Source organism: Miscanthus floridulus, chromosome 17, assembly GCF_019320115.1.
Source record: "Miscanthus floridulus cultivar M001 chromosome 17, ASM1932011v1, whole genome shotgun sequence".
NCBI lineage: Eukaryota > Viridiplantae > Streptophyta > Magnoliopsida > Poales > Poaceae > Miscanthus > Miscanthus floridulus.
The window spans coordinates 62,428,608-62,452,085 of NC_089596.1; the positions used below are offsets into that span (position 1 = coordinate 62,428,608).

General features: G+C 47.8%; 2 protein-coding genes across 2 annotated transcripts; one reads left to right on the plus strand and one right to left on the minus strand.

Moving 5' to 3' along the window:
* The first annotated feature begins 5,426 nt into the window (after window positions 1-5,426).
* LOC136515697 (uncharacterized) lies at window positions 5,427-15,427 on the plus strand. Its single transcript, XM_066509217.1, has 4 exons — window positions 5,427-5,433; window positions 5,503-5,701; window positions 5,776-5,871; window positions 15,417-15,427. Exons 2-4 carry the CDS (start codon window positions 5,509-5,511, stop codon window positions 15,425-15,427), a joined length of 300 nt encoding a protein of 99 aa, XP_066365314.1. The 5' UTR covers window positions 5,427-5,433; window positions 5,503-5,508.
* Window positions 15,428-15,596: 169 nt separating this feature from the next.
* Window positions 15,597-21,793, minus strand: LOC136517808 (kinesin-like protein KIN-7O). The gene is made up of 8 exons (XM_066511455.1): window positions 21,583-21,793; window positions 21,004-21,217; window positions 19,497-20,218; window positions 17,867-18,040; window positions 17,647-17,763; window positions 16,909-17,088; window positions 16,547-16,593; window positions 15,597-16,171 (listed from the first exon to the last, which is right to left on the minus strand). The coding sequence occupies exons 1-8, from the start codon at window positions 21,631-21,633 to the stop codon at window positions 15,838-15,840; spliced, it is 1,839 nt and encodes a 612-aa protein (XP_066367552.1). The 5' UTR covers window positions 21,634-21,793; the 3' UTR covers window positions 15,597-15,837.
* Window positions 21,794-23,478: the final 1,685 nt, after the last annotated feature.

The window sequence follows — 23,478 nt, forward strand, 5'->3', positions numbered from 1 at the left end:
CTTCCGTCTTCCAGACTACTCCGTACTACTATGGCCTTGACCTAGCACAACGCAAGGCGTCCTTATCTTATAAAAAACACACACAACGCAAGCGTGTCTGCGTTGCGCGTCTGCTCTTTCTGGAGTCGCGACCCACAAGGCCACACGCGACCGGGCTGTTGCCTTCGTCTAGGGCGGCGCCACCGCGTCACAAGGCTGCGTCTGCGTCTGCGTCTACCGCAGTTCAACCCCTTGGTCCCCTTCTAGGACATCCGAAGCTTCTTGTGAGCTCAAGTCATGACTTATCAACGCAACAGTGCAACCAGAGATCATCGACCATTTCAATTTACTACAGCAGTCAGTAGTACTATAAAGTTATTATAATGTTGATGAATCTGCTCACACCATTCAATATGGACTATCAGCCTGTTCGCTTGTTGGTTTCAGCCAGCCCAAACCAACCAGCCAACAGTGTTTTTCTCTCACAAAAAACCAGCACCAGCCAGTCCAAACCAGCACCAGCCCCAACCAGCGAACAGGCCGTATATGACAAATCAAAATAAGTAGATCCTCTGTTTCGTAAAATCGTAATCGGCAGGAGACGTCCGGATGGATGCCTGCGTCTAGACGCCCGCGGCTGCTCTGTTCCCGTCGTAGCAAGCGGATTGCGCGCTCGTCGGGCCACCACATCCGCGGGCATCGCGCTCGCCGAGCTCGAACTGCCGCGTCGAGATGGAGGGAAGGGAATGGAAGGGAAGGGAGGGGAGGGGGAGGAGAGGAGACGGCGAGGCGCGCCACACAAGGAAGGAGTCGAAGCCCTGCGGCAGACCGCTGTCCACTAGCCACTGGCGCGCATTGCAACATGTGCAACATCTGATCTACTTTTGAAACATCCAGATAGAACATTTGCAACATACATCTTACAGATGAAACACTTAAAACATGCGTCTGAAACACTTACAAAAAAACTAAAAATACTTAAAAAGCCATTAAAAAACATATGCAACATATGTGTGAAACATATACAACATCCAAATAAACACACTTATAACATACATCTGAAAAAACAGATGAAACATTTGGAACAGACACTTGCAACATATGTGTATAGCCATTGCAACATATGTAACATCCAAATCTACTTTTGCAGCATCCATATAAAACACTTGCAACATACCTATGAAACATCTAAAATACTTGAAACATACACTTACAACATACACTTTCAGCAAACCCTGGTAGGCGGGTGGGCGAGCGAAGCAATGCATAGCAGGATCCGACGCTAGGTCGAGGTGGAGAAAGAGGGTGGAGCCGTGATACCGGGGAGGAAGTGGGGCTTGGGACAGAGAGTACTCAGGGCCCGCCGCACGGGGGCGAAAGGAGGCATGGTGGGAGGAGAACACGCTGTTCGTGCCGACATTGCAGGTGCTGCTGAACGAGAGACAGTCGTAGCCGGAGAAGAAGACGCCACGGTGTCGACGAAATATAGTCGGCAGTCTACCTAGGGGTATGCCCAAGGTGGTAGATTATCGGCAGACAGATGCGTAAGCCCCAAACAAGACGGTGACGCAAGACAGACACGAGGTTTTATCCAGGTTCGACCGCCAAGAAGGCGTAATACCTACGTTCTGCGTCTGATTTGTATTGCTGTATGTCAATGAGAGATGTTTTTTAGAGGGGTCCCCTGCCCGCCTTATATAGTCCGGAGGGCAGGGTTACAGATCTGGAAACTAATTCTAGTCAGTTACAATTGCCATATGTGGCCGGATAAGGATTCCTATTCTAACCGACCAGGACCCTACTTGGTCGCCAAATCCGTCTTGATTCCTTATGCAGGACTCCGATCAGGTTAACCGGGCCGCACGTCATCTTTCGGGTGGACCGAACCCATCGATCCGGGCCAGCCCAAGCTTAGCCGTAAGGGTATAGGGGTTAATACCCCCACAGCTAGTCCCCGAGCATCATGTATTATGCTGCGACACGCCATTTTAACCTTCTCCGATAAGTGAGGCTTGAATCCTTGACACCTCCGACCACCATCATCACCGGAGAAGTAGGTTGTCCGAATAATATATGGTGCTCTTAAGAAAAAAGAAATAGATTTCCGTCCTGAGAAGTGTGCCCACTTGTATTTCTGAAAAGAAATGTAAGTGGTCTTGAAGCATAGCGTCCTTGATCATCAGAGGCGTAGGGGTTGAAAAACTAACACATTCACCGCAAGGTGAAGTGTGCCCACTTAGTCCCCGAGCCTGGTAGTAGGTGACGTAGGCACGTGGTGCCAGGGTCTAAAAAGAATTCCCAGTTAAGTTGAGAATCCAACCGTCGTACAGGCGATACAAGATGCACCGGCAGGTGCATCGTACCGATGTAGTCCCCGAGCTTGCTGAAAGGCGAGGTATGAGCCTTGTAGCAAGGTCTAAAGAAATGTCTCTTAACTGTATGTGAGTATAAATCACATGTAGCCAAGGAGAACCATTATTCAAGCAGTGGTCGGGGTAGTCCCCGAGCAGGTTAATAATCCTTACAATCATTGAAAACACAGGAGTCGATTTAAACAAACACATTCACCGCAGGGTGAAGTGTGCCCACTTAGTCCCCGAGCTTGCTGGAAGGCGAGGTATGAGCCTTGTAGCAAGGTCTAAAGAAATGTCTCTCAACTTTATGTGAGTACAAATCACATGTAGCCGAGGAGAGCAAAACTCCAAGAAGTGGTCGGGAGAGTCCCCGAGCATAGCTGTGGTCATAGCAACTCCTGAGTATGGTAATGGTCGGATCAGTCCCCGGGCACGGCCGTGGTCGGAGCAGTTACCATGATCGGAGTTGTCCCCGAGCGAGAGAATGGTCTGGTCAGTCCCCGAGCACAAAAGTGGTCTGGGCAGTGCCCGAGCACAGTAGTGGCCAGGGCAAATCCACGGTCACGTGCGCTGCTTGTACTATTATTTGGTGTATTTATTTTTCTCTATTTTCTGCCAAGTCCAGTCTGACACGTCTGGTCAAAAAAGCAAATAGGTATAGTACGTCATTCTGTCTTCTTATTTTTTTTCTGGCAAACAGTCGGTTGACACCTGTATTGAGGTGTGTCAGTGTGGGCCCTCTTACACCATCAATGAAGAGGCGCGTACACTGTTAATGAAGAAACGCGTTTATTGGCGCAGATCTCGAGGTGGTGTGAACAATCGTCCACCGTGCGTGCGCACGTCTCCCAAGAAACTCGGGCGGACGAAACAACGGTACTCTTTGTTATTTATAATATAGATCTGGCAAGTTACTGTCACCATTCCCCATCGTCATTCGCCGCCGTCACCTTCGTCTTCCTCTTGCCAAACCCTATTCCTCCAATAAACATCGCCAAATCCCCTTGCCACCGCATCCACCCCCCTAGAAAGGACAGAGTAATGGCGAGGAGAGACGCCCAGAAGAAAGGCGGAATCATGGCGAAGGAATGGTGGAAGTCTCGGAGCAACGAGCAAACCATCGAAGACCTCGTCGCCATGGGGATGCTCCACAACAAGGCCCTCGCTGGATGGCGCGCGCCGGAAGGAGAAAGCTTCCCCAATCCACAACCAGGTGAGATCGTGGTTTTCGAAGATTTCTTCAAACGGGGTTTTGGGATTCCAGTGCACCCTTTCCTTCAGGGTCTCTGCTTGTACTACGAGATTGGGATTTGCAATCTGCATCCCAACTCGATTCTTCTCGTCTCTACCTTCATCCATCTCTGCGAGGCGTATGGTGGCTTCCAGCCCCATTTCGACCTCTTTCGCCACCTGTTCTGTCTTCTGAAAAAAGGGAGCGGTGGCTCGAAGATCGCCGGAGGCGTCTACCTGAACCTGCGTGACGGCATGAAGGCCCAATACCTGCACTGCCCCTGGAACACCTCATTGGACGAGTGGTACAAGAAGTGGTTCTACATCCGTGAAGAGCCGAACACCATCACTCTATGCGACGTGGGGCTAATTCCAGAGAAGAAAAATAGCTGGTCGGAGAAGCCCGAGAACTTGGAACAGATCGCCGAACTGCTCGGGATGATCCCATGGGGAAGGCTTGATGGCCCGAGCGTAGTCGGCAACTTCATTAGCCGACGAATTCAGCCATGCCAGAAAAGGATTCATCCTGGCTTCGAGTACCAAGGGGGCGCGGATCCAACAAGGACCAGGAAAGAGCCGCTCGACAAGACAGAGATCAAGGCCAGGATTGGAGAGCTGTTCAACCTGGCCGATCCCAATTATGTTGCGCTGAACGCCATCGAGCACGCCTTCAAGCTGGCTCGACCTGCCCCAAAGGTAAATGACGCCTCCTTTTAACTGTAGAGTCATGTTGTATCAAGAAAATAACTGTTTTTTTTCATTTTGTGTCTCAGTATAATGGCCGTGACCGGGCAGAAGTGTTCGTGTCGCCTCCCCCCGGTGTAGAATGGCCGCAAGCTACCGGCCCAGCCGCCTAGACCAGCGCCAGGACCGACGACGTTCACTGGGCGGTACTCGAGACCGTAGAGGACGCCTTGACCAGAGCCGCTGGCAAGCGTCCGGCTGCCAGCAAACGACGCCAAGCCATCTTCCCCCTGTCAGACGATGAAGCAGAGGATGCGGACATCTTCCGGCTCGTCCCCCGAAAGAGGAGAAGGCAAGTGGGACCGACGGAGCAGGGTGGATCCTCTGGCCCAGCAGTGGTCACAGCACCGACCACTGCAACACAGAGGACAGACGAAGGAAACATGCCGCATCATACTCCGACGCCCATACCGGGGGTTGAAAGAGTCCCGGTGGAAACTACCGAGCAAACGGAGCAGGGGCGGTCGAGAAGACGTTCCTTCGCCACATCCTTCCGCAAGTCGAAACTGTATCTATATTTTTGATGTAAACTTGCATTTTGCATTGGATGCTATTATCTTCTGAATTTGTCTCTGAATGCATTAGATCGGCATCCACCGAAAGCCCCAACCAGCTAGCTGGGTGCAGAATGTCCTCACCAACAACAGCGGGGCAAACTGCCCAGGAACCAGCCGTGGAGGAGCCCATGGCAGGGACTCCGCCTGGGCCTCAGCAGGCGGACGACCAGACGCTAGTCCCCGAGCAGCTGGTCAAGAAAACAAACAAGCAGAATACAAGTGCTCCAAGCACGAACCCTGCTGAGGCGGATACCACGGCGCCAAGGGAGCTAGATCTAGCCGAGGGGCAGCATCCAGAAGTTGCCCAGAACATGTTTGCTGACGTGACGGCTCGTGAGAAAGCCCTGGTAGTCGTGGAGCCTGCAAACTCCAGACCAGTGCCGCCTCCCGAACAGGAGGCTGAAGAGGAAGAAGTGGAAGAAGTCCTGGGCCGTCCCCAAGATAGGAGACAACATGTATATGTGTCGCGCTATCGGAACGACGAATGGGTCATGCACGAGGAAATCCCAGAGGTCAAAGAGACCTTAAGAGTCGAACGGGCGGCCAAGCGTCTGGTGACGGAAGTCCAGGTATATTTGGCTTGAGTCCTTGACCCTGTTGTATAGTTGAACTATCTGACGTAGATTGTCTGTATGCAGGACTTGATGAAAACTGCAAGATACCGAAAAAGGTGCTTCGACCAGATAGAAGGAATCACGACGACCAATAAGGAGCTGACGGCTGAAGTGGAACGCCTACGGCGCCAACTTGAAGCCGCCGACCAGGAGAGGACAGACCGAGAAGCACAGAACCAAAACCTGGTCGGCCAGCTCAAAAACAAAGAGCGGGAGAGAACAAGTAAGTTTTCACCGTATCATAGCAAGCGCGGGACTTGTGTTATTGTGTTCTTGGCAGTAATAGCTGTAATGCAGGTTTAGAAGCTGAAGTGACCCGCCTCCAGGGGGAGAATAGTCGTGTGCTGGCAGAATGTGGTCGCCTGAAAGAGGACAATGAGAAACTGGCACGCAGCCAGTCGGAACTCCAAGACCACACTACCAGAATGAAGGACGACCTGAAAAGTAAGCACTCCAGACCACCTTTCTCATTCTATTGCCCACCTTGCCTTGTCGTGTGATCACGTTTGATGTCTTGTACTGTTTTCAGTTTTGAAAGTCAATGCCAAGAGGCACCTAGAGGCCGTGATCAAGGAGCGTGACGACTGGAAAACACAATGCCTCAAGGCCACCGAGGAGCAGGACACGTGGAACAAGCGGTGCCAAGAAATGGCAACTGGCATTATGCCCGTCCTCGACCTTATCGACCCGGCGCTCACAGAGGAAGAGCTAAGGGCGCCCCAGCTCGGACTGGTCGAGAGATGCAAGCAAGCATGGGGATGGTTCCAAGAATTCGTGAAGGAGGCGGGTGAGTACACGGGTGCCCATGTGCTAAGCATGGTGCGTGCTCACTACCCCCTGATCGATCTCAAACGCTTGGAGGCTGGGTACCCGAAGGAGATAGACCCAGACAAGGCCGAAGAGCTTCGGACGGCCCAGCTGGACTTGTCGTCAAAGATAATTGGCGATATTAACCTATGCGGAGGTGGGACAGCACCTGTGCAGGGTATGCCATCGACAAGCCAGCTAGAAATGCCCTCAGCTGCAAGCCAACCAACGAAGCCTGCGGTCTCGACCAGCCAGGCACCGGTGGGGCCATCCCCTTCAGCTTGACTAGCTCAAGAGTCCCCGAGACTCGAGTAGGATATCAAAGGCAGCGAGCAGTAAATGCCATGCGCCCCGACCAGCCAATGTAATAGGCTTAGAGCTGTAGAAGGAGGACATAGTTGTGTTATTGTAAACTTGAGCCTCTTCAGGCAAGCTTGTAATAACGTAACTGTATATCATTATAAGCTTGTTTGTTTTATACAAAATGCACTTAAGCTTGAAATTTTTTGTTGGTGTAACTAAGTGAAAACGTGTTAACGTTCTGTTTAGTTGTACCGTTTTGCTCGACACGTCATCCTGAAAAATTTGTGTGGCCCTAGTCTGGGATGTGGTCGGAGTGTGAGGTACTATGACCTGTGCATATGTGGACGCAGACAAGTCAAACCAGGGGGGACCTGCCGATCACCCGCAACGTAGAGAGCGGATCCTGTGCACGTGTTGGGAGGAACCGGGGACAGGGCCTGCTCCGAAAACCGTAGAAGGAGTGGTGGTCGGCTTGTACTGGCTTAAGTTAGAATAACCATAAAATTCGGAGTGACACATTAGAGTGGTCGGAGAAATCATAGATGCTTTAGTAAAGTAAATCGAAAATACAAGCAGAGTACATATCTCAGTAGTTAAGCATAGAAACGTCTAAGCTTGTCGATGTGCCATGAGTTTGGTACGTCCGTGCCGTCCAGATGAGCTAACCTGTAAGACGTTGGTCGTGTGACTTCCTTGATCATGAAGGGTCCCTCCCATGGGGTTGCGAGTTTGTGGACACCAGCCTGGTTCGTCTTCCACTTCAGGACTAAGTCCCCGACCACGAAGAAACGCTCTTTAACGTTCCTGTTGTAGTACCTATGCAAAACAGCGAGGTATTTGGCCGTACGCACACAAGAATCGAGCCTTTTCTCCTCTGCGCTGTTGACTTCTAGCTCCCGTACTTCATTGACCTTGCCCTCGTCGTAGTTCTCTACCCGTGCTGGTCTGAAAGCTATATCTGGTGGGAGGACTGCCTCAGCGCCGTAAACCATAAAGTATGGTGAGACGCCGGTGTTACGACTGGGCTGAGTCCGGAGGCCCCAGACCACGGCTGGTAACTCCTTAAGCCATCTTCTAGGAGCTTTATCATTTTCTCTGTACATCCGCTTCTTCAATGCGTCCAAGATCATACCATTTGCCCGCTCGACTTGTCCGTTAGCTCTAGGGTGCGCCACCGAGACGTATTTTACAACTATGCTCCTTTCATCGCAGAAGTCCCAAAAAGCGTTCCCGGTGAACTGAGTACCCAGATCAGTAATGATGCTGTTGGGTACGCCGAAACGGTGGATGACCTGGTCGAGGAACGTGACAGCCTTTTCTGAGAATGCCTGTACCAGAGGCATGTATTCTATCCACTTAGAAAATTTGTCAATTAGCACGAAGACGCATGTAAATTTTCTAGGAGCCAGTTTGAAAGGCCCGATCATGTCCAGTCCCCAGCACGTGAAGGGCCAAGAGGCTGGAATCGTCTGAATCTCATGTGCTGGTACATGGGTTCTCTTGGCGAAGAACTGACAACCCTCACAGCGGCGAACTAACTTCTCTGCGTCGACTACTGCTGATGGCCAATAGAACCTTGCTCGGAAAGCCTTACCGACCAGTGTTCTTGAGGCCGCGTGGTTGTCGCAGGAGCCAGAGTGGATTTGGTCCAGGAGATGCTCACCTTCCTCCTGGGTTAGACACTTCATCAAGATTTCCTCCTTTGCATTTTTGCGCCATAACTTGCCATCGACGAGCAGATACTGCTTACTTGCGACGCATCAGTCGCTCGTTTTATGTTCGATCAGTATAACCGCTGCCATCTGTTAAGTACTGGATGAAAGGTGTCCTCCAGTCTGGCTTATGAGTGGTCGGAAGCGGCTCAGTTGTGCTTATTGCCGGAACCATAGCCACTAGCTGCTGGTCTAGAGCTTTGTCGACCGTAGAATCTTTGTTTTCGATGGAAGGCGTGAGCAGGTCTTGGACGAATACGCCATGTGGGATTTTGGCTCGGGATGATCCTAACTTTGACAACGCATCCGCTGCCTGGTTCTTGTCCCGGACCACATGTATGTACTCGATGCCATAGAACCTACCTTCCAGCTTTCTTATTGATTTACAGTATGCGTCCATCTATTCGCTGGTCGTGTCCCAGTCCTTGTTGAGTTGGTTGATGACCAGAGCCGAGTCTCCGTAGACATAGAGACGTTTAACACCAAGCTCAATCGCAATGCGTAAACCATGCAGGCATGCTTCATACTCGGCGGCGTTATTAGATGCTGGGAAATAAATCCTGAGGACGTACCGGAGCTGCTCCTTGGATGGTGACACGAAGAGAACTCCTGCTCCCGCACCGTCGATGTTGAGAGAACCGTCGAAGTACATCGTCCAATATTCGTCGGGTCCCTAGAGAGGCAGGCGTACTTAAGTCCTGTCCACTCGACGATGAAATCTACGAGTGCCTGAGACTTGATTGTAGTACGGCTTGCAAATTCCAAGGAAAAGGGGCATAGCTCCATTGCCCATATTGACGATGCGTTCCGTTCGCATCCTTATTACGAATGATGTCCCCCAAAGGATACTCAGGTCATGACCACCACACGATATCCGTCGAAGTAATGTCTCAACTTTCGGGATGTTATCAGTATGGCGTAGAGCAGTTTCTGAATCTAGGGTACCTGGTCTTGGATTCGTTGAGTACCTCACTAATGAAATAAATTGGCCGCTGTACCTTGTAGGCCGTGGCCCGGCTCGTCGCGCTCGACCACCATTGCAGTGGAAACCACCCGATCGGTTGCCGCAATGTAAAGTAGGAGAGGTTTCGTCTTCTCTGGGAGCAGTAAGTACCGGGGGTGATGTGAGGTATTCTTTTAGCTGCGTGAAAGCAGCGTCTGCTTTTCCTCCTGACCACTCAAACTTCTCGGATGCTTTGAGCAGTTTGAAGAACGGTAGCCCTTTTTCTCCTAACCTTGATATGAAACGGCTTAGAGCAGCCATGCATCCGGTAAGCTTCTGGACATCTTTCACCTTTTTTGGGGGCTTCATGTCTAAGACCGCTCTGACCTTCTCCGGGTTAGGGCATATGCCGTCGTGACTGACGACGTTGCCGAGCAGTATGCCAGAAGGAACTCCAAAGACGCACTTCTTTGGGTTTAATTTCCATTGGAACGTATTGAGGGCTGCAAAGGTGCGTTCCAGATTGTCAACAAGGGTACATGCTTCCTTGGTTTTGACGACTACATCGTCAACATAAGCCTCGACGAGGCCGTCTTTTATCTCGTCGTTGAGGCAGGCCTGTATAGCGCGCTGGTAGGTAGCTCCGGCGTTTTTGAGCCTGAACGACATAGTCGTGTAGCAGTAGGCGCCGAAAGGCGTGATGAAAGATGTCTTAATCTGGTCATCCTTTTTGAGAGCGATCTGGTGATAACCAGAGTAGCAATCGAGAAAGGAGAGCAGCTCGCAACCGGCGGTTGAATCTACGACCTCGTCTATGCGAGGTAAGCCGAAGGGGTCCTTAGGGCAGTGTTTGTTGAGATCAGTGTAATCAACGCACATTCTCCATTTATTATTCTTTTTGCGTACAAGAACCGGGTTGGCTAACCATTCCGGATGATACACTTCTTTGATAAATCCGGCTGCCAAAAGCCGTGTAACTTCTACCCTAATCGCCTCCTTCTTGTCACGAGCGAACCGTCGTAGCTTCTGCTTGATTGGTTTGGCCTTGCTGTTGACATTTAAGGAGTGCTCAATCAAGTTCCGAGGTACACCGGGCATGTTGGAAGGTTTCCATGCAAACACCTCCACGTTGCTCCTCAAGAACCTGACGAGCGCGTCTTCCTATTTGGGATCCAGGTTGGCCCCGATGAGGGCCGTTTTGCTGGGATCGCCATCGACCAGCTAGATCGTCTTGTGCTCCTTGGACCTGATGTTCTTGCGCGGAGACTCGAGTTCTGGGATCTCCAGGTGGTCGGCCGAGGTCTTCTTAGCGTCGAGCATGGTCTCGGCCATGCGAATAGAGAGGTCGTGGGCCTCTGCTATTTTGAAGCTGTCGTCCTCGCAGGTATAAGCTGCATATACGTTGCCCCTGAGGGTTAAAACTCCTTTCTCGGTAGGCATCTTGAGCACCAGATACCTGTAATGAGGTATGGCCATGAACTTGGTGAGCGATGGTCGACCAAGAATAGCATGGTAGGTGCCATCAAAATCAGCGACCACGAAGTTGACGTAATCGGTGCGGAAGTGGTCCGGGGTCCCGAATTGCACGGGTAGCGTGATCTGCCCGAGAGGTGTAGAGCTCTGTCCGGGGAGAACGCCCCAGAACTGTGCTTCGTACGGCTTCAGGTCCGCCTTGGATATTTTCAGGGCGGGCAGGCTGTTTTTGAATAGTATATCAATGGAGCTGCCGCCGTCGATCAGTACCCTGTCGAACTGAACATTGTTGATACAAGGATCAAGGACCAGGGGAAAACGCCCTGGCTCAGGTATGGCGGCCCATTGGTCCTTCCTGCTAAAGTAGATTTCACGGTGAGACCACGGAGGAAGCCGCGGATCGGTAAGAAGATTGTCGTTCTTTGCCACGTTCAAGCAAGCGCGGGCGAGCAGCTTGCGTTCTCGTTTGGTCTCAATGGACACCTTGCCGCCGATGATGGTGTGCACGCGATCAGTCGGCTTGACGTATTTATGACGAGGGTCTGCATCGTCATCGTCGTTGTCCTCGTTGTGCTATTCTCTCACGTCATTAGGCTTGTCGGACATATCCGGAGCCTGTTGACGCGTGTAGATAGTCTTGAGGACGCGACAATTCTCCATGGTATGGTTCGACTTGGGATGGAGCTGGCAGGGCCCCTTCAATGCTTTGGCGTAGTCATCCTCGTAGTTACGACGTCCGCCGCCCTTTTTCACAGTATTGACCTCGCCGTCGTCTTCCCGAGCACGCTTGCTCCTGTAATCGTCACGGCGGTTGCGCCGCTGATTACGTTGGTCACGGTGGTCGCGGGAGTCGTTGCGCTGGTTGCGGCGGTCAAAATTGTCGTTCCGACCACGGTTGCCGCGGTAATCGTTGCGGCGTGGAGGGTGGTCGGAGCGTGGAACCCTTGCTGCTTCTTCGACAATTATCTTTTTAGCGTCGTCAGCGTCCGCGTATTTCTTAGCGGTGGCCAAGAGCGCTGTGACTGACTCAGGTCTTTTCCGGAGGAGCTTGTCTCTTAGGGCGTCGTGGAAGCGGAGGCCGGTGACGAAAGCCTCGATTGCTTCGTTGTCGGAGATTGATGGGACCTTGATGCGCATCTCCGAGAAACGCCGAACGTATTCGCGCAGTGGTTCGTCTTTCCGATCTCGGATCCGTTGCAGATCGTACTTGTTGCCGGGTTGTTCACAAGTAGCGATGAAATTGTCGATGAAGGCCTGCTTGAGCTCCTGCCAAGAGTCAAAATAGTTCGCCGGCAAGCTGACTAGCCATTGGTGACCTGCATGACCAACAGCGACTGGGAAGTAGTTAGACATAACGTGCTCGTCAGCCATGGCTGATCGGCACGCGGTTTCGTAGAGCATGACCCATAATTCGGGGTTTTCCTTGCCGTCGTACTTCTGAAGTTTCTCGAGCTTGAAATTCGTGGGCCATATGACTTGGCGAAGGTGTGGAGTGAACTGCTTCAGACCCGGTGGGCCGTAGGCGGTGTCATACTCCATACGGCGATAGCTTTCATGGGATGCACGATCGTTGGCTCTCTGGTTGATGCGAGCACGCAGATCACGTCCACCGAGGTAATGGCGAAGATCGTTATTGCCGTCGCGGCGATCTCGATTGCCATCTGGACTAGCCCTGCGACCGTGATTATCACGGCGATTGTCGCGGTTATCTCGGCGGTTGTCACCTTGAACGTCGTGACGGTTATCTTCTCGGCGACGATTTTCGTCCCGACCACCATCATGACCACCGTTTCCGCCTTGACGGTTGTCCGACGGGTCGTTGTTGCGCGAGCCACGTCGGTTGAGCGGCTGTGAGCGACTTGAGGCCCTGTTTGGTTGAGCTGTGGCTGTGGGAAAAAGCTGCTGTGGGCTGTGAGCTGTGGAAAAGCTGCTGTGGGCTGTGAGCTATAGAAAAGCTGAAAGCTGTTTGGTTAAACAAGTATAAAATATACCTTTTATCTTTATCTCTCTTGAAACAACTATGGAAGAGCTTTTTATTCCACCAATTTTAAAAAGCAGAAAGCCAAAAGCCAAAAGCAGGGTCAAACCAGCTTTCAAAAATGAACTACGGAAAAACAGCTGCTTCTAAAAAAGCACCCTCCAAAAGCAGCCCCTTTGGTTGGGCTTTTAGCTTTTGGGGCCAAAAGCCAAAGCCAAAAGCCCAACCAAACAGGGCCTGAGTATTGGCGGTTGTGGCTTGATTCCACTGAAACGGATGGGGCCCGGGCTTGATTCATCTCTGCGGTCTGAGCCATAGCAGCCGTCAGATAAGCTTGTATGTCATCACGGACTGCTTGGGTTTCGGGAGTGTTGGGCAGTCGCTGCATTGTCGCCATGGCGACGGCTACGTTGGCGCTCGGGGTCTTGAAGACTTGTTTGTCCCCCACCCTGTCGAAAGCATTGTTGAGGTCGCGCGGTTGGATCCTTATGCGCCGTGCCTCCTGGTTTGCTTCAGCTTCGATTTGCCAGCGATTAAACCGGTCAATGTTGCGTGCTTCGCGTGCAGTCTTTTCTTGTTCTGTTTCGCCAACTGCTGGCGGCTCGTCATTGCTGACAACATGGATCAAATCCCCTCGTCTTGGCGGAAAAGACGGAAATTGGGGGAAACCCGGGGCGTGGTCTGGTAGATCCAGATCGTATTTGACGCCTTCGTCTTCGTGACGCTGAAGCTCGGTGTGGACAGATGCGTTGGACGCGATGCCGGATGAGGAGCTGGAGTCGCCCTCTCGGACCGTGTGAACAGATCCTTCTTGATAATCTTCAATCCGGATCATGTTGACGATGTTACACGGCTTTGGCTGAAATCGGTGTATAGGACACAGATCTGAGCAGCGTCGTAGATTGTACGCATAGCTGGAGGCAGCGTTTTGCAGGCCGTAGGGCTGGACCTAGTGGTTCTCCGTCGGGACTTCGTGCTCGCAGAGTCGAAGACTCGTCGCAAAGGCTGGCTGGCGACGAGCGAAGCGCCCCTCAGGAGTAGACACAACCACGAGATCTGTTCCAAATCGCGCAGGACGACTGGTCCGAGCTGGTCGGATAGATCTGTCGTGGGGAGCTGTTACCTGCTCATTAGGTTGGCTTTGAACCGTACTTACCAGAGCTAGGGTTTCAGCGAGTTTGATGCCGACCCGATCGATGGAGTCGAGCAGGTCGGTGTTGTCGATCTGCTTTCCTCTGTAGCGGGGAAGCGGATGACGGGTTGTCGGCGTGGCTGTAGGCGTGGTCGGAGCCAGATGTACCATGGTTGGAGCCAGATTCATCGTGGTCGGAGCCGTGTTTACCGTGGTCGGAGCCGTGTTCACCGTGGTCGGAGCCGTGTTCGCCGTGGTCGGAGCCATGTTCGCCGTGGTCGGGGCCGTAGCCGATGCAGGTGAAGTAGTCGTCGGCGTAGGTTGGATCCACGCCTCCTCCGTGGCCTTGGCGATGAAGTCGTCGGCGCCGGTAGTCCAGGTGATCTGGCCGACGGTGAACGTGAGACCGTTGGGCGTTGCCATGGAGCCGGAGATGATGACCATCTTGTTTGCCTGGAGAGCAGTATGCACACCCCCTACCTGGCGCGCCACTGTCGACGAAATATAGTCGGCAGTCTACCTAGGGGTATGCCCAAGGTAGTAGATTATCGGCGGACAGATGCGTAAGCCCCAAACAAGACGGTGACGCAAGACAGACACGAGGTTTTATCCAGGTTCGGCCGCCAAGAAGGCGTAATACCTACGTCCTGCGTCTGATTTGTATTGCTGTATGTCAATGAGAGATGTTTTTTAGAGGGGTCCCCTGCCCGCCTTATATAGTCCGGGGGGCAGGGTTACAGATCTGGAAACTAATCCTAGTCAGTTACAATTGCCATATGTGGCCGGATAAGGATTCCTATTCTAACCGACTAGGACCCTACTTGGTCGCCAAATCCGTCTTGATTCCTTGTGCGGGACTCCGATCAGGTTAACCGGGCCGCACGTCATCTTTCGGGTGGACCGAACCCATCGATCCGGGCCAGCCCAAGCTTAGCCGTAAGGGTATAGGGGTTAATACCCCCACACACGAGCGAGACCGATATCGGGGAAGGGCGCCGTCATGCTGTGCGCCGCGAGCTTCTTCATGGGGCTGCCGTCAAACGCGCCTTCTGGCCGCGGCTCCAGGATCCCTTAAGGGCTTGTTCGGTTAAGTCGTTTTGACGCCAGGAAGCAATCCGGCCAGTGGGGCTTATATAAATTAAGGCCCCGTTCGTTTTATCAGGAACGACTGGCAGGAAGAGTTTCTGGTCGGAATCGCTATTTAATTTGTATAAGCTTTCAGTAGATGGAAGGATTCCTGGCGTGGTTTTGCCTGAACCGAACGGGCCCTAAAGTAATGATTTCGGCCGGAATTCTTCCTGAGCTTCATTCCCAAAGAAGAAGCCAACGGGGCCTAAGAGTTTTAGATCGACCGCGAGGGGGAGCGGGCAAGGCTGGTCCACAGGCCCAGGGAGGCGGAGGCGCGTCCGGATGGACGGACGCCCTCACCAGATCATTATCTCTTCGTAATGCTTGTTCATAGCTCATCATGCAAACTGACCTAAGAGTACTAGTTCCAAGAGAGAAAATAAACATGGACACTCACGGACAAGACTTTATTCGAATTACAAGACACTTTAACTATATCCTATATCTGTTCTTATTTTGCAGATTCGAATTAGCGTCGCCAAACTACTCACATAAAAAGAAATACAACATCTACATAATCAAATCAAATTCTTCAAATCCACCATTTATGTATCGATAGTGCATTTGTTTAGTATTATAGATGTCGATATTTTTTTTAGAAAACACAGTTAAAGTCAGGAGAAATTTAACTTAGAACAAAACAAAAAACAACATAAAATTTGTATCGGAGAAATCTTCACTTTTATATATACCACATCAAGCTGCAGTTGGACTCATCTCACATACTGCTGCGATGAGCCAGTGAGTCCACGACAATTCCCCGATTCATATGAAATCGACTAGATTAGCACCGCACTAGTAAACGTTTATACACCATTATTGCTAGTTCATATTCTCTACCACTTCAGCATCCTCTGGCAATGCCACTATTCCTGAACATCTTTCAGCACAGCTCCCATCCATCCCCATCCTCCTTGGAATTCACGTGCTTCAAAATGCCTTTACCAGCGTCGTTGCCATCTGACACTTCCACAGCGCACTCGTTGCCATCCAGATCTTTGCACACTGGGCTTGCAGGTTCAACAAGGCTGCACTTATCCGGAGACTCGATGGCTTCGGTAGTCCTATCCAAGGAACTCCAGCTCTTGTGATGAGAAGAATGCAGTGAAGAAGAGAGGCTCGACATAGCTGAGCGCTGCAACTTGCTCAATGATAGGCGCTCATCCACCACTCGCTTCAGCAACGAAACGTCCTCAAAGACCACAGCCATCTCACCTCTGCAATGAGGTCAAGGACATGAATCACAGATTTAGAGCTCATAAACACTTCAAAGATAGTCTACTGCTATCATAGCACTAAATCATTTGAGTAGGCAGGGTGGTACATTATTGTACAGTGCAGACAAGACATGGCTTGAAAAGTTAGACATTACACTAAATAAATAAGTAATGTTAAATGAGAATTATTTTAATGTTTGCTTCAATTCCTATTTATCTGAATGACTATTATAACAGGTATTCGTCTTAATGTGTGGAGTGGTATGCTCATGAGAATCTTTGAAAGATAAAAAATAAAACAATTCAAAGTTTGAACAGGACTAGTATTGAACAGTTTAACAGTACTGAAGTAGCTGAGATGAAATGACAACTTACTGCAGCATATCAACAATTTGGCCCCGCTCAACCAAGAATTCCTTCAACTGTACAAACAATTTGATTATAAACATCAGTAAACAATTGTTTGTTGTAAAAAAAATTGTTCTGCAAATTTATATATCCTATTTTATGTTTGCTGCGAGACAAATGTGTGGACAATAATACGTGCCTGTACTCCTCACCTCAGGAGTATATCATCCATTATACACAGGAGTATATTATTAGATATAAAACAAATCAATATCTATTATACAAAGGGGAAGCATGTTTTATATAGATTATAAAACAAGGAAAAACACATAAAATAAAATTGTCAAAATTCAAAACCCATATTACTGGATAAAGGAAGCAGATAATACCTTCAGGTTCTCCTCAGCTTCTTTCTGCAGCTTTCTTGATTCTTCAACAATAGAATTCATCGTCTTTTCCTGTTCATCAAGTAGTGCCTGAGCAGCAGCCTCCTTTTCAATCTTTTCTTTCTCGGCTGCTGCAATTTCTTGTTGTGCAGCAGCCAATCTTTCATCAAGAGTTTGGCATATCTATACAAATTAAATTTAAATATCAAATTTAGCATCAATTCAGCTTTTATAATGTAATGCAATCAATTACATGGCCACTATAGGTTTTAGTATTGATGATTGTCAAAAGAAGTATAAATCAAGTCAGATCAAATAAAAATGATAAAATGAATCAATTCTGCATACGAAAAATAAGGAAAGTGTAACTGAACAGACCAACAGTTCCATGTTTTGGTATGAAACTCAAACCAGAGTAGAAAAATATAGGTTTTCCAAATTGACGAATAAACATGCCAACTATATAAACTAAAAGGTGTCAGTTCTTCAATATCACACTTTACAAACTTCAAAGATTATTCCCTCTGTTCCAAATTATAAGTCGCTTTGACTTTTTTGGTACATCAAATTTGCTATGTATCTAGACATAATGTAGATCTAGATACATAGCAAATTGGATGTACCAAAAAAGTCAAAGTGACTTATTATTTGGAACAAAGAGAGTACTAACTTTTAGTTTATGCAGGATGATAGTTATTGTGAGAACTCCAATGTGATACCAGCACCAAAGAAACAATATACCTCTTCAATTATCACCAGATATTTATTCCTCTCATCTGAAAGCCTCTGAAGTCGTGATTGAAGCTCACGTGCCTCTGTGGTTAAAATAGCTTTCTCACCAAAAACCTCGCCAGCATGCTGTAGATAGAAAAATTGTCAGATATCCTGTGCCATGACCCTAGGCAGATCGAGAGGTTTTATAAAATGATGATTGATGAGATATTAGGTCAGAGGGAAATACCATATCATTTGCTTCCTTTGCATGAGTTAACATTTCTCTGAGCTCCTCAACTTTGGTCAGAATGCCTGTCCCAGCAACAGATGCTTCATGCTTGGCTACTTTAGCCTTTTCTTCAAGAAGCTCAACATCCTCTATCATTTTTGTAATCAACTCTAGAGAAGGTAACAGATCATTCTGCATTATATCAAAAGCACAAGAATGAGCCACCAACCTCAACAACAATATGATAGTCAAAGTTCAAGAAGGCGCTAGGCGCTAACCCTTAGCCTAGCGCCTAGGCCAGCCTAGGCTAGCCTAGGCGTTCCAAGGCATTTTTCTAGGCGTTTTGTATATATACTAATATACATATATTTATATTCTAAAAGAAAAAATAAACAGCTGAATAGTGGGCTTAGATAGATAGAAAGGCTGGCTTAGAGAGATAGAAAGGCCCAAGAGGCAACAGTCCAGCCCACTATTCCATCCTTATCCCACTCCAGGTCTCCAACCTTATCCATCGAGTACTCGTCTCCCGCACGACGCCGCATCTCGGTCTCCCGCATCCTCTCGACGCCGCATCCGCTTCCTCCCGCATCAGCCGCCGCCGCCACCGATTCCTCTTCCTCTTCTCTCCGGCATCTCTCTCTCTGCTCTAGTGCGCGCCTGCTGCCGCCGGCGCACGCCCGCGCCCGCAGCCACTCGCAGCTCCTCCTCCCCCACCGGTGACCTCCCGCTGCGACCTCCCCCACCGGCGACCTATCGCCTTGCGTCTGGATGTCCGCCTACCCCCATAGGCCAGGCGGGAACCCATCGACTAGCGACTAGTCGCGCCTAAGGCGTCGCCTTTTTGAACTTTGATGATAGTTAATCATTCGAATACACATTGTACATAAAAAGTGATGTTTAAAACTTGAGAAAGCATCAGAAAGCGAAAGAAGAAATATAGCTCGCATAGAAGTTTTATCTAGAAAAGCCAAAGCGTCTTATAATTTGGAATGGAGGGAGTATGTAACTAGGTAGGGCTCAGAATACTGATTAATGTCCAGGATGGCTTCAAGTAGCTCGTCTCAATCTAAGGGGTGGTGATCTTGTGCCCTTTTCATCCTAGACGGTCAGTACACCTAATGGATTAACTACAATCCAATATGATTATCTCAACGTACCTTGATTGCTGCACACAGATACACCTATCTGTTAAACCTAGTGCAGAAGCAGACAGTAGAATATCCTCTTCTACGTAAAAATGACCCCAGCTAGTAAATATGGTGGTTGTACAGGTCTTTTATGCTTGTAAAAAACTTGAGAATATGGCATGTTTAATAAAAAATGAGCATGTGGTGTTTTTGAGAAAAATTGAGCATGTGAAATTTCATCCCAAATACTTGTCACAAAAAACCATGACAAAACAAAAATAGGTTAGGCATGTATTCATGCACTTTTTAGTCCAATATACTCCCTTTATTTCTCAGGGAAGGCCAAACAAGATAAAAAGAGAGAGGGAGTCACCATCAATCCAAATGAATGTTCTACTAATATCCAGTGCTAGTGGGCACACACACATGACAGGTACTTGGTAGAGAATGTACAATTGAAAATTAATATCTACATAATGCATAAAAAAGACCAGTGCACAGCAAGCATAATACATTACCTTATTGCTTCTGGCATCAGCAACAGAATCCTCAAGAGACTCAATACTAACAGAATGGCTTGAGTGAGTTGAAGCCGTAGAAGCAAAATGATTCAAATTAAGATCAGGAAGCATATCCGCAACATTGCTGGTGTCCTTCTGTTCTACAAATCCAGAAGTCTCAGCAGACGATTCTTCTTTATCTCGACCAGGAACATCCAGCACAGGCGCAAAAGAATCTTTTTCAGTACCCAAAATTCCAGAAGATATTTGATCATTAGAACCAAGAGGCAAAAGGTCATCATCAAAATTTATGTCCTCATAGCCACTGAAGAACTCCATTGAAGTGTTCTGGGGAAAGTAATCCCCAACTAGAATCATCTTATTAGGATCTTGATCATGGGATTGTGGGATATCACCACCATCTTCCCCTGTCGGTGGTTGAGAAAAACATTCACTTGACAATCCACCGTATCCAACTTCATTGTCTGTGTTAGCCAACTTTTTCTCTGGATTGGTATTTGAAGATAGCACATCAAGGTTGGGAATCAAATCATGCTGACTGCCATTTGGGATAGGATCAGACTGTAGATTTAGTTGCTCACTGACCCCTTCGATTGATGCAAGTCTTCCCACATATTCATTGTTTATGTTTCCTTGCTTGCCAATTTTGACCTCCCCAGAAGAAGTGTGTTGCGCAGATTGAACACTTACATCAACCTCATCGATACGTATATCATGTCCTAATTTGTGGCAACAACCAACTCAGCTAGTGTAAATTCAAGAAATGTTTTTTTTTGGGGTGTGTGTGGGGTGGGTGGGGGGGGGGGGGGGGGGGGGGGGGGGGAGAGAAAGACTGGAACAGAGCTCCCCAGTATATTCAACCCAAGCCTGAAATTCGCTCCCACGGGGAGTCGAACCCAAGATCTGAGAAGTGCTACTAGAATCACCTAACCAACTCAGCTAGAGGCCCGTTCGCAAATTCAAGAAATGTTAATGGTGATATATGGCAACAATATCTAAAACAAAATATTCTTGGTTCAATGAAGAACAAAAAGGGCTACGCACAGAACATCTCTAAACTGAACCAAGCTTTTGAGTGCGGACTGGTTCAGAGATAAAATTTACCCACACATAAGAAAGTACAACCTCACAGCCTTAAATAATTACTATAACATAACAGGAGCACTGAATAAGTTTAAACACCACTGGTATAGTAGTAAGTGAGCCAAATGACACAATTTCAAGCATGTGTTTTTGGGGACCTTTCAACCATATTGTAAACCTCGTAATAATAACCAAAAAAATATAAGGGAAATACTACCAGTGCACAAGAATATGCAAGCTATCATCAATATATCTTATTTTACTCTTACAGTACAAATACACTATATATATGTAAAAAAATCCTAAGGGGTCCTTACAGAACACCTTTAAGGCTTTAACACTAGAGTAGAAATGGGGCCAAACGTCGATTCGGAAGAAAAAAAATGGTGCAAAAGGCTAAAAGTTTGGTTTTCATACTCACCAGCAGATGATGAACTTCCCACTTCACGTGTGCTGCGATTAGCAAACAAATTACCAACAGAATCATCCATAGATGGCAACACTTCTTGATGGGTAGACAAAGCTCCAGCCGAACCAGTCATGGACGGCATGACTTCATCAAGGACAGTAACCACCGCGGAATCAACATCTTTACGGTGCTCAATTGCGATAGCCTTCAGTATACGATGATCAACCTGCAGAAAAGAGTTATCAGACAAATTTGACCTCAGGAAACAGCCAGGAACGGCACAAACATTGCAATTTCAGGCTGCCCATAAACCCAACAGATAACGCCCCTAAATTTGATCTAATCATCAAATAATCGTGTCCGATCTCTCCAGAACCATCGAATCGAATCTCACCGCGATAAGCAGCTCCCAATCCCACTGGTATTTACCCAGTCCATGTGTGTCCTAGCCTCCTAGGGCTAGTCACCCTACCCTAGTACCCTCAGCTACCAAAAAAAATATATTCACGAAAAAAAAACTTCTTTTGCAGCAACACACATGACATCTCAAAGGCAGTACGCGAGACACGGAAGAGAACCGATCGTACGCACCTGAGGGAAGAGTTCTTGGAGGGAGCGGAAAACCTCCTTGAGATCGCCCATCTGAGAAACCTAGATAACAGAGATCGATGCAGAACCCCGAGAACCGAGCTCCCACACGGCTGTCTCCGGCGGCGCGGATGGAGATGATTAGGGTTTGGGGTTCCCCGCTGATTGCGTGAGGTACCAAGTGAAGAAGGAAAGCGAGGAGGTGACCGAAACCGCGGGGGAGGACGGGCTTTTACCAGCTCCAGCCCGTCCCTTCCTTTTTTCCGTTTAGGTCCTCCGGTACTTCGAATTCGAGAATTTCAGTGTATGTAAATTTTTTTTTATGCGCAAGCAGTGTATGTAAATCTAAAAATACTTACTCACTCGTTCAAAAAATAATATAAATCTTGAGGAGTCAATTAATTCTAAATTTAACTAGATTTATTAACATTTGTATCTCTAAAAATTTTATTATGAAAATGTACCTCAAGATTAATTTAATGATGATGTTTATAACGTATTACAAATATTATTTTTATAAATATCTCTTGAATTCTCGAAAAAAATGAGATTTACCTTTTTTTGGAACAGAAATAGTACAAAAATAGTAAAAATACTTCTGCTACATTAAATTTATTTTATATAAAACTCTATAATTGTCAATAATTTCAGCCCTGACCACAGCTTAACTGAAATGATCTAACTTTTATACAGTTAAAAGATGTGAAGAAAGAAAGCGCCAAGTTTGAGGACTTCATCTAGCTAAATTTGAAATGATTCCTTTCTTTTGTTAAATGTCAAGTAACAAAACAAAAAATAGATATTTGATGGTACTGACGTATTGTTTCACTTTCTTTTGAGGACACTTTGCTTTCTTGTTTAGTTGCACTTGTTTTCTATGATTATTGTTGTGCAAAATATGCCTTATTACAATTTGAGAGTTTTTATGGAGATTACATTGCACAAATTTTACAGTCAATGGTATCCAAATATGTCCATCTCATGCGATTGACTCTTTTGAACATTCTGCTAGTAGGTGCGGGTTATTATACGAAGCCATGACCGTTTCTAATTGCCAAAATAACACATCTCTCATCAAAGCAAAAAAAAAAAATCTGACACAATTTACAATAAAGCGAAGCTTTTTTATTGTTTTTTATTTGTTTGTGGTGTTATTTCTATTTTTCTTCTTTTTAAGTTCGTTTGTAGTTGAATAATAATTTAACAGAAATGAAAAGGTGACAAGGCGTCTGAATAAAAATTCAACAAGCATGGTTCGGTTTGCTACCCTCCAAACAGGCCCGTACTGCCGTATTTCTTAGCCACAAAGGAAGTAGCATACCACGTACTGCCGTATTTCTTAGCCACAAAGGAAGTAGCATACCGCCAAGATGACGGCTAACCATTTGAACATTTATTAATGGGGATGGTCTCACATCGCTGTAGCCTGTCCGATGCTGAGGTAAACACTGCAGCTCGCATGGCTGCAAAACTGTTTCTAGGCTTGCCTGTTTAGTTTTTAAAAATTTTCACCTCAAAGTGTCACGTCGAATCTTACGGCATATGCTTGGAGTATTAAATGTAGACGGAAAAAAACTAATTACACAGTTCTCGATAAAATCGCGAGACGAATCTTTTAAGCCTAATTAGTCCGTGAAAAACCTTAAGTGCTACAGTAACCCACATGTGCTAATGACCGATTAATTAGTATCATTAGATTCGTCTCGCAGTTTCCTGATGGGTTCTGTAATTTATTTTTTTATTAGTATCCAAAAACTCCTCCCGACATCCTTCCGATACATCGATGTGACACCCAAAAATTTTTATTTCGCGAACTAAACACACCCTTAGTATCTATCATGCTTGATTCACGCTTGCTTTATGCTTTTCTTAGTATCTTTCAGCTAGCACACTCCATTT